This window comes from Leptodactylus fuscus, chromosome 4 (genome assembly GCF_031893055.1).
Source record: "Leptodactylus fuscus isolate aLepFus1 chromosome 4, aLepFus1.hap2, whole genome shotgun sequence".
NCBI lineage: Eukaryota > Metazoa > Chordata > Amphibia > Anura > Leptodactylidae > Leptodactylus > Leptodactylus fuscus.
In genome coordinates, this window is record NC_134268.1 from 104966098 (window position 1) to 104978204 (window position 12107).

General features: G+C 40.9%; 1 protein-coding gene across 1 annotated transcript in view; it reads right to left on the reverse strand.

The window, feature by feature from the left end:
* Positions 1-9483, reverse strand: part of LOC142200528 (pyrimidine-specific ribonucleoside hydrolase RihA-like) — a 29573-nt gene extending 20090 nt beyond the window's left edge. Inside the window, exons 1-2 of the mRNA XM_075270959.1 lie at positions 9285-9483; positions 5887-6071 (exon numbers count right to left, since the gene is read on the reverse strand). Of these exons, the coding sequence (XP_075127060.1) occupies positions 5887-6071; positions 9285-9300 (201 nt within the window). The 5' untranslated portion in view covers positions 9301-9483. The remainder of the gene's footprint in view (positions 1-5886; positions 6072-9284) is intronic.
* Positions 9484-12107: the final 2624 nt, after the last annotated feature.

Here is a 12107-nt window from a genome sequence, read left to right on the forward strand (position 1 = left end):
TAGCGTCTTTATATACCAGTGATGAGTGATGTCGGCTCGCCGCAGCTGCGATGGCGTCCCGAGGAGCCGGAAACGTCAGTGCGCATGCACCGGCAACGTCAATGACGTGCCGGTCACATGACACACACAACGGACCAGATCACATGCTCGGGAGACCAGAGCGCAGCTGAAGCGCGCACCTCATCGGAAATAAGTAAGTATAGTAATGCAAAAACAAAGAAATGGAAGAAAAGAAAGCATGGTGGGCAGGAATTTATTAGAACTTAAATGGACCCTCAAACAGACTTCATATATGGAATATAGTTACTATGAGGTTGTTGCGTCCCGCTTCATAGGGAACTAACTCAACTAGTTTGGAATGAAACAATCTAATACAGTGTACATTGATCAACAATAAGATGATGTCACTAGTAAGCATCTAAAACGATCAATATATTCAATAAAATGACATGATATGGATACATAAATATACGTATGTAAATGCATAGCTCTACACTCGCATGCATAAAGAATATCAGAAAAAAGAATACTAATAGCATACCAATTAACCACAATGCATATGTGCAAACATCATTTCTATGAATTTAAAACACAATCAAAAATGTGATGAAGCAAAGTTAGGAGGGATAACCCAATTAAGACAGTGAATAAACACTGAAAATAATTGACTAACAGTGATATAATAAAGTGATGAATAAAAAAACCAAAGACACCACTGAAAGCTTTATTTTCAAGCTAGTTTTTTGCGAGAACATGATGTGAGTTCTCTTTGTATGAAGTGTGGTAAAAACTCACACCAGGGAGGTCAGCTGACTAATCAGGCCCTAATAACAGTCTGTGTGTGAAGACTAGCAGGGTGGCACCATACTGACAGAGTTGAACTGTCCAGACCGGACATCCAAAGCAGGTACTGTGTCACCCGTTGTTGTTGCCAAGGTGGTAGACTGGTAGCCAGTCTCCTGTATAGCCAGGGAAAAGTTTCCTTACGTTTTAAGTTAGTTTTCTCAGCCGAGAAGGATTTTGTTTTGTTTATCCTGTGGCTTTGCAAAAGCAGTGTATGCGCTACAAGTGAATAAAGCCTAAACCTGTGTGCAATCCAATATCTGTGTCCCTGTTTCCTGCACTGCTACAAGCATCTACCTGAGCGACTCCGCACATAGTTCAAACTTCCACATGGGCCCTATACTGATTGCTTTGTTGTTCAACAGAGTGAGGCAGGTGGGCTTTGGTGATACCGGGGTGTTGAGATTTGGGAAGGAGGGGGGTCCCAAGCTAAATGTCAGGAACAGAGCTGGAGCCTCAGCAGCGTTGTGCAGAGGCTGCTGGCCCTTTTCTGTCTTAACTCCTGAGTCCCCCACTTATGGGTCTCAGGAGGTAGGCCGGAACCTCTGCAGCGATGAGTGGGGATTGCCGGTCTCCTCCTGAGCTGGACAGGGGACTTCCGGTTTTTGGCCTAGGCCGAAGCCTATTTAAGGAGCTCTGGCTCCAGACTGCTGCTGGCTATTCAGTTGTACCTCGTGTCCTGGTAGTAAGAGTTTCTCCTGTTATCTGTTTGCCTGTGTTTCTAGCCTCTTGCCTTGACCTCTGACCCTGTCTTTGCTTCCTGATTTTTGTACTGTGCCTGCTACTGTTTATGGCCCCAGCTTGCCTCTAGACCTCTGCTTCCTGAACAACGTTTTGTACTGCTCTACCTCTCCTGTTACCGACTCGGCCTGCCTGATGTTTCCTTTGAATTTCCGACAGTACTGTATTGCCCTCTTTTTGACGACCCGGACCATATGATTACACTTTTACTCTCTGCTGCCACCTGCTGATCACCCGCCACAGCCTTCTGGATCTTTGGACCTACACCACTATCCAAAACATCTTCTGATAAGAGAACTCAGTGTCTGGTTTACTGTTATTTGTGGTGCGCTGTGTGTTTGGCATTTCCCAACCTGTACCGCTCTGCCCAGCAGTGCAGCCAAGTCCATCCCCACCATCTGGGGCTCTGGTGAACACCATTGTGGAGTTGGAGTTGGTGCGGCCCATGGGGTGTTGAACACACAGCGCCGGGTTAACTATTTTGATCAGTGTAGCTAGCACTGGTTCTCACTTTTGGCTCAGATCTGCATCTGTTATACCTAACACTAAACTCCTACATCAGGGAGAACCTTTAGCTACTTCCCTGCGAGAGTTCGACATTTTATATATGATTAAAAATTTTAAAAACTTTGATCTACTATGTTCTAACTATATCCTAAATACTGTATATTCATAATAATTCATCATTTTATTAGAAAAGTAATTATAATTAATAGAGGTGAAATATTGAACAGTTAAAATGTATTTATTCCTTAGCATAATATGTGCCAATTGAAGGAGATGTAGAAGAAAAAATAAAATCCCTGAAAACTGTTTCTGTATTACTGTCTTCCTATATTTCTAACACATGCCTACCATTTCCTCTACTTTTGTCCTCAACAATCCTGTGCATGTTAGAATTTTAACTTTGACATTTGAATCACAGTACTCCAAAAAGAAATACTCCAAAACATAAGTCTATGCAGGGTCTACAAACAGTATGCACGTGCTTTGCTCAGGCTTTTATGATGACAGGGTTTTTGGTGTCTATGCATTTTAATATCTACACGTGACACATACTGTACTTAACTGTACCAAACAATTCTGTATGCTTCAGGGAAAAATACTTGAACTGAGTAAAAGTTCACAAAAACTGGCAGAGTTACAGGGAAAAAAAGAAGAAAAAAAAAAAGACATTTTACTGTATCTAGCATAACAGATCTACATATAGACCTTTTCTGCACATATTAATGACATTACATTAATAAAAATGAGAGGGGGAGTGTTGTGGCTATGGTGGTGTGAGGCTGTGTTCTACTTCAGCTCTACTCTTCTTCAGCTTTATCAGTATGGCACCCACCTTCATCTTCTATAGTGGCCAGAAAATTGAGTAAGTAGAACAGTGGGCAGCATCTAATATGGCTGAGCTACACTCTCCTGCCTGCCCTGATCCACAGCCTCTGGAGATCTTCAAAGGGAAAAATCTGAGGCTTTGTTATTAACAGAGCAGCCTATAAGGCCACAGTCTGGGGTTCCATTATAGAAGAAGCCTCCTGCCTAAAAAGAGAAAGGACCAAGGTTCAAGTGGACTTGGAACACAGGCTCCTGAAACTTGAAACTGCCAACCAGATTCCAGTTATATAGCAAAATGTATTAGAGATGTCAAGTTGCAGCTTGACTCTGTCCTGACACATCAGACTAAAAAAGTTGTATGTTCAGGTCAGACGAGATTTTACAAATAAGCCTGACACGCTACTGGTATCCAAGTTGAGGGTGTGCCAGAGGCTGAATGCTATCAAATATCGGAGCTCAACTGTACTATGACTTCTAACCCTAATTCAATTTATGCTTAATTCCACCAGTTATATCAGAAACTCTATTCTGCTCCTGCCACAGCATGCCCTCCAGAGATTTCTTTGTTTCTCTGCTCCCTCCACCTCCCTTCTGTTACCCCCTCCCAGGCAGCTGCCTTAAATAGTCCCATAGCTAAACAGGAGGAACTGGATGCTGCTATAGATACTCTCAAGAATGGGAAGGCCCCAGGGCCTGATGGCTTCTACTCCCTGTAAAATAAGAAATTCAAAAATATCCTTTTGCCACACCTCCTTCAGATGTTGAACCACATACTGCAGGGTGGTAAATTCTCCCAAGACATGCTTAGCATGTCCATTACAGTTATTCCCGCTGGAAAAGACGCTACCACCCCCACCAACTATACATCTACTTTACTCTTAAATTTGGATGCAAAACTATTCTCCTCTATTCTTGCCACCCATTTAAATAGTGTACTACTGTCCCTTATACATTCCGACCAGGTAGGGTTTATTTCAGGTAGACAGGCCACTGATAACATTAGAAAACTTTGAAACATTGTCCATTGACCTAATTGCCATCATAAACCCATCTCCTTGGAGAGACAGACTCTTGGTGCCATATCTTTACAAACACTACATTGCTGTTAGACTTTCCCAACTTTGTGCTATCTATAATGAAACAGACTGCCTGCAAAGGGTCAACTTGGAATCGGCATTGGTAGCCTTGACCTCTCTGCAAACCCTACCTTGGAACCCAAGATCAGCTTCTCATACACTACTAGCAGGTTCCCAGGTACCTGATTATATGTTGCAACAACGGCAGAGGCTTCCTTTTCACACAAACACAATTTCACTCCTAACTTCCTTGTTTCTTAATTCCCTCTTTCCTCCTGGCCTACCCCTGAGGTATTCGTTTGGTGGAGACGTGTTCAATTTCATCACTTCACGACTTCCCTTTGACCGGTGGGTCTTTACCAAAGGATATTTTGTCAGTACCTACTCCTTGCCTCCATCAGAGGCTTTTAGGACTACACAGGTCTTTCATTTCCTCCATTCCCTCACCCCACTCAACTCAGAAATCTCTTCCATCAATTTTTAGAAACTATGTTCATTTAGAACAGCAGATAGGGGTTCTCTGTTATACAGAGATTACTGAAAGTCCCTCCCCACTGTTACTAAGCTGGACTTTATGGTGTCCTGGGAACTAGACTTTGATTCCACCTTGAGTACAGCTCAATGGATTGACTGCTGCATATCCAATAGCAAAGGTAGTTGGCAGGTTACCGTAATGGAACCTTCTTTAAAGGTCCTTCATATAAATTATATGGTCTCCCATTGATTACATAGCTTTTAACCTTCAGTCTCACCTCTTTGTTTTAGGGGTAGTAATGCCTTAGCCACTACTTACCATATTTTATGGTCCTGCCTTCATATACATCGCTTCTGGGTGGCTATTCACAGATTAGCACAATGGCTTTTTGGATAGTCATTCCCATTGTCAACCCCAACCTTTCTCCTTAAGTCTTTTACTTGCTAATCTCAAATATGCCCAATATAAACTAATCCAATACATTCTGATGGCTGCATGTATCCACATCGACTTTAACTGGAGGAAACCATCGCTTTCACTACCAGATATTATTTGGCGAGTTAATACTATAATGCGTCATGAAAAAAAATGAATGCCACCATCTCTGATACTTGCCCACTCTTTGATAAAGTTTGGAAACTTTTGATTAATAGATCCGATATCCCAGGCCTGCCATACTGTCTTCAGTTGTGATTGAGCAACAGTATTGGATGGATCCCTCTCCACTCATCCTCAATCTTTATATTATGCCGCTACTTGCCACTGCTCCATTCCCCTTATATTAGTTCTTAGTTTTTATACCTTTTCACACCATTGTACTTGTATAGGTTTCCTTTCTTTATGATTGCATTGCTTTGCATTTTTACACTGGTATTATGACTGTTCAGTATTCTGTTTGGAATGTATAATTTAAAAACTACCTTTGAAACTAAAAGGAAGATGAAAGAAGATATCCAATAATCTGTCATCTATGGACTAATGCAGGAATGTCAGTAGATTTGTTGTGGCCCTCTATGTGGGGCCTTAGCCTCAAAGGGATTTTCTGTGACTCTGATATTTATTACCTACCCTTAGGCTATTACATAAATATCTTCACTGCTCACCAAGCACAGAGCTGTATATTAACTGTGCTTGGCCCAGTCCTATTGATTTGAATGAGACTGAGCTGCAGACAGGCATTGTGATATCACTAGTGTGTGAAAGGGAAGCAGTACTTGCCTGAGCATTTCAGACTGGTGATTAGCAGCAGTGCCGGACTTCAGACCACTGGCAATCTGATATTGATGACCTATTCAAGAAGTAGGTCATCAACATGAACTGAAAAGCCCCTTTAAAGTAAAGCAGTTATATACTTTATATCAATATAAAACTCTATAGCTTGACATAAACAAAAATTATAACATTGTGACTATTACTTACATCTAAGCGATCACACAATTTAAGGACCCTCAGTACATTTTTGCAGACATTGTCCAATTGAGTGTTGCCGCCAACACATGTGATTCCTAAAATTTCAACATTCGGAGCCGCAATTGCCATCATAATGGCCTGGGCATCATCAGTGCCACAGTCCACATCTATAAGAAGCAACTTCTTCTTTGTATCTGGAAAAAAAGAACATTAGAATTTTACAATTCATTAACAAAACTAAAAGAGTAAAATTCAGCAATATCGCTATACAAATGCCCACCCATAATACCCATTGGAAGTGATGATGCCTTTATAAAATCAGCATACTCATAAATATATAACACAAAAATTATTGCTTAAAAGAATTAAAGTGGAATGAAAAACTGGACTGTCAATAGGAAATATGCCATAAATACACAAATTACAACAATAATTGATAACAGAAATAAGCAACAACAAAAAAAATCAGACCATTGTAATAAGAAAAAGCTTTAAAAGAGGGAAACAGCATTTACTGTAAATGGCAATAAATGCAAAGCAAATTAGAAAGGTTTATGGCTGTAATAGTGGAAATACATATGCCACCAAACACATCGGGTCAACATTTCTGTCTTACTGCCAGAAGAAGGCTCTTTCATGCAAATATGTCAGACAAATTTTCCTCTTTCTTCTCAATATATTGCATTAATTGAATAATGTTTGTACGCTTTATTATCAAATTACTAGCAATTATATGTACAATACTATACTATATAAAGGCATATAATTCTTATGGTGGAAAGAAATACTCAATGATCTGTCATCTAGTGGCCAATGCAAAGACTGCAATATACAGATTGACAGTTTGTTACATTTTGTCAAAGAGAATCTGAATTACAGAACTTTTATCTGATTTGTAGCCCCTTCCCTTAGATTTTTTGCCGAATTCAAGTTATTAAGCCTTATTCACACATCTGAATTTTGCAGAAGTGTTATGTCCATGATAATCACTGGCCGCATGCATTTATTTTAATATCGCATGCAGACATCCATGAATATTCGTCTGTAGAAAAAGAACAGAGACATGATGAATTTTGGTTCATTTGCAGACCAGAGAGCACCACCAAAGTCTAAGGGTCTGTGAAAATTGTGGGCAGAACATGGATGCCATCATGGACCTACAGACACAGAAAAGTATGTTAACCTCTTACAGACTACCCATAGACTACAAACGTCCAGGCAGTCCCTCTCTGCACATATGCAAAAACCTGAAAATGCATCTGGTCTTCAACCATTACTAAAGCGGTTAAAAAAATTGATCCATTTCTCACATAAAAAATGGATCACCCACAGATAGCATGTGACCCAAAAATAAGGTCTCAGGCCCGGTTCACATCTGCATTCGGGCCATTCTGTTCCCCTCTCCTCATGAAAAACCACAGAGACCCCATTACAATCTACGGGGTCTGCAGGTTTCTGTACCACGGCCTTAGGAATGATTATAGAAGATAATAAATCTGCCACACAAAAATACAGAAGTCAACTTCTGTATTATTGTTGAAATCACAAATAAAATTTTTGCCATTTTTTCACTCTGAATGTGTGTTCAGAATTATTATCTTCTGCTTTATGGGTTGGAGAGCTCTTCTTGCCTGCACCCCCACTCACTATATATGCCTTACCATTGTTTATGCTATACTAAAGAATGTGTTTTTGTGCTGAAAAAGCCCCCTCGGTTTATACTCGAGTCAAGCAAAAAAAAATTATTATTATTTTTTTATTTATTTATTTTTATTTTTTTTTTTGGGGGGGTCTATGACCAGCCACAAAAGTAATGTATAGAATCTCCCATAAAATAGTGGGGGGAAAAAGAAGTTTTAAAAAAATATATTAAAAAAATAAAATAAATAGAGGTTCTAAATCCCTCCTTTCCCTAGAATACATATAAAAGTAGCAAATTACTGGGAAACACATACACATTAGGTATCCCTGTGTCTGAAAGTGCCCAGTCTACTGAATATAGGGTATTTGCAGTGCTCTTATTCCATTGGGAAGGGGTTAACAGGAGCACTGCAGATACCCTATATTCAACCAGACTGAATTCCTAGTGGGGGGGGGGGGGAAACAGTCCTCAAGCTCAGGGAAGGGACAGACAGACAACCAAAACACCCCCTCCCCTTTCCCAGCACCCAGCATCTCCTGCACCCAAAAACTCTGACCATTTTCATTTTTGAAATTTTCCAGTAGCTGCTGCATTCCCCCCCCCCCCCCCCCCTCGGCTTATACTCGAGTCAATAAGTTTTCCCAGTCCTTTGTGGTAAAATTAGGAGCCTCGGCTTATATTCAGGTCAGCTTATACTCGAGTATATACAGTATATAATTTTTTTAGACTTAAACAAATTGTTTGCTTTTCTCTTTAGATTGATGTACCCCACACAACAAAGTTTATATAATCTATTTAATTTTTTTAAAAAAAATCTGTAAATCTGTCAGTTTACTGCATTCCATAGATTCCTTATAAATCCTAAAACAATAAAAAAAAAAAGTAATGTAATATCGGGAATAACATTCTCAGATAACTTTTAAAAACACTATGGAAGATAAGCAAAATGTTGATCTTTGGTAAAAAAAAAAAAAAAAAACTAGCTTTCTGCTAAATCCCAAATGAAAATACTAAATAATTTTGTACTTATTACTGGAAAACCATCTAGAAGAAAAAATTAAACATCATTTATAGAATCAAATGACAAAATAGTTCACCTCATTTGGATAGGTTGGAAAATATCGCTGGTATTTGTGTGAAAGCTGGAAACCCCTTGATCATTACAATGAATAGGCCTACTATGTTCTTTCAGTTAAATGCATTACAATGCCTTTCATTTCAATGGCAACCCTGTCAACATATATTGGAGGTTCAGAGACCTCAGGCTAACAGCTAGAGGGGCCCCAGCAATGATATCTTCTGGCAGGTCTGAATGTATTTTAATAAGAATAACAGTATAAAAAGAGTTTATAACTTTGTTCCTCCTTTTACACTACCATTGCCCATTAATTCATATTTGTGATGCATGTGACATATGATTTTCCATGGAGGCCACTTGTCAATTTATCCACATACTAAATGAGTAAAAAGTGTGCTAGCTACAAAGGGTTAATAAACCAGAAAAAAATTGATTAACTATTAAAAGTAAGCTAAATCCAATTGTATGCTATAAATTACTTAAGATAACAATTAAGAATTATGAATAAATAATTAACTTTTGTATTATGAAAAGGATAAAGGGATAAAGAGGTCAAAATTCATCAGCTTATTACCACACATTAATATGCTCCATATCCTTCTGTGTCTCACATTTGAAAAAAAATATAGGAGAGATAAAATGCATCATTTCTGCAAGAAAAAACAAAAGCAAATGGTTAACACATACCTTGCTTGCACTCCATAATAACCAAGTCAACCAGCAAAGCTGCTTTCTTGCTGTGTCTCTACAGAGAGGACTCAGTGAGCAGAAGAATGTTCTCCTTTAAATAACACCTCTGCTGACTCCCTTGTGTGCTCTCTGACTTGTATTTATGTGATCACTCCGTCTTCTACTGAGAAAACTAAGCAGATGTAAAAAGTTCAGCCTTTTCTTTAGTCTGTGCCTTACTGTGGAAAGGCTGTACATGAGGAGGAGATCAAAGTCAATCCCACTCCCATAAACTGAGCAATGGTCTGAGGATTACTGAGCACCTCCTACCTCATTGATAACTGCATAGCAGTCCCTCTGATAAGTAGTTACAAAACATTGTATGAGCAAGGCTTTCGAAGATTTTCCTCAATGTCAAAAGAAACTTTAGAATAATGTCATAATATCAGCACATTTTACGAACTGACTGCCATACACAGCCCCATCCACTGTAATTGTAAACAGGGCAGAGTCCTCTCTCTTTTTGCTTCATAGCTGGCAAATGTTTCAAAAGCATTTAAAGTGTAAGTAAACTTTTGTGTCATTTTGTAATATATTTTATTAACAACCAGCAACTCGGGCTACAGATAGAACTCCTTCATAGGTGTAGAAAAGGATGCCCACTAACATCAGAAAATATCAGATTAGCAAAGCACTGATGAAATCAGGGTCGGACTGGCCCGCCGGGGTGCCGGGGGATCCCCCGGTGGGCCCCAGCCTTGACTATTACCGTAGTGCTCATTTCCCCAATGCAGAAGCATTGGTCAGGGGCCCGATCGGGATTTTCAGTGGCCGGGTCGGGCCCCTGAACCAATGCATTTGCACTGGCAAACTGAGCACTTGATAGTGGCAGGGGCCGGATCTGTAAGCTCGGGGCCCCGGCTGCCAGCAGCACTGTAATGGTTAAAGATGCCCGGCTGCAGGCAGTTTCCCAGGGCCCCGACACTTACACCGAGGGGCCTCCTGCCAGGGAGAACTGAAGACTCCGGGACAGCAGCTGCAGTAGCTATTGCTACCTTCCTATGTAGAACTCTCTGCCCGGAATTCCCCCTCCCCCTCCCAGCAGTGAGTCATCGCTCACATCGTACTGTGAGGGGACAGAGAGAAGTCTGCTGCTGCTGCTACGATCAGATCATCACCTTTCTACTTCACAAATGTGAGTATATTTTTTTTTCCATTTTTTGGTAAAATGTAATGTTTAATATGTATATGTGTACATTTGTTTAACCCTTAAGTCCTATCATGGTGTCTATCATACACCGCTACCATACACATATCATTATGATAGACACCATGATAGTACTTAAGGGTTAAAGCATGTGTCTTGTATACTGTGTGAGGACTATGTTTGTATACAGGTATGTGTGTGTATACACAGTATGTTATGATAATGTGTGAGTGTATGTATATAGGTAAGTATATATAGTATTCATATATGTGTATATATTGCTTATATATGAATGTGTATATATGCTATAATAATGTATATGAGTGAGCCGCTTATATGTAGCGAACTCATGGTGGCTATGATCCACCGCACTCCTTACGCCATCGGACCCCCTCCCTATTTACGGCTTGCCCCCCACGCACCAGCGCTCTCCCCCCCCCCCATACATGCGCTTCCGCACCCATGCGCCTTTCCCCGCCCTTACGTCTGCCTGTGCCCATGTCCCGCCTTCCCTTGCGGTGCTCGTCGATAGACAAGTACTGGGGGGGGGGGGGCATTCCTCACCGCTCAGCTTCATGGCTGGGCGGTAAGGAAAGCCCCCTCTCAGAGTACAGCGCAATAGATGCTACTGTGAGGAAGGGGCGTTCCTGACTGTCAGAAACGCCCTTCTGACACTGAATAGCTACGGTAATGGCACCGATAGCTCTTCACCGGTGGCACAGAATGGGAAAGCTGAATTGAGTGCACTGTCGGCTTTCTAGCGGTGTATTAATCCGCCTGTGCCCCAAATGGTGAAAGGTCCTCTTTAAGGATTAGGTGCAACAGAGAGACGCAGTGTTTTTCATTGAGCTTTTGTCCCCAGCGCCCCATTATCCTCCTGCCTGTGTCTGTTCAGTCTCATGGTCTTATTTCTGGAAATCCTGTATCTAATTGGTTTCAGTGGTCACATGAGGTGCAGGACTCCCAGCAAGGAGGCGGCGGCATGAGACTAAATGGACACTGGCGGCAGACAATGGAGCAATGGGGACAGGTGAAGGCGCTTTTTATTGATTTATTTTTTATTTTACACCTCCCTCCCAGCACATGAGTTGCTCCAATTCCTGGACAAATCTTTAAAGGATTTATCCAACTTTATAATATTGATGGTCTGTCCTTAGGATAGGCCATCAATATTACATCTGCGATGATACAACAGCCAGGACCTCTGCAGATCAGCTCTTCCAGGACAGCGTGGCTACAGGTAATGGTAACATTTCTAGGAGCCATGCTGATCACTTTCCATACAGTGCGTAGCAGTGGGTTTAGGTAGTATGTTGTTGCACATTGTATGGCAGGTGAGCTGCATGGCTCCCGACATGTTATTACCTTTAACCGCCCTGTCTCGGTATCGTTGGTCTGCAGGGGTCCTGATGGTGGGCCCCTAGAAACAATTCCACTGGTGGGCCCTAGACACCCCAGTCCGACCCTGGATGAAATGCTATAAAACATAGCTTTTAATAATTACCCCAAAAATGTAAAACATAGCAACATATATTGCCAAAAAGTATGGATGCAGGGGGTTAATATACACAACTAATTACCCTAGACACAAAAAAGGTATATACATGACCACCACAATAGAAAGATAAAGGTTC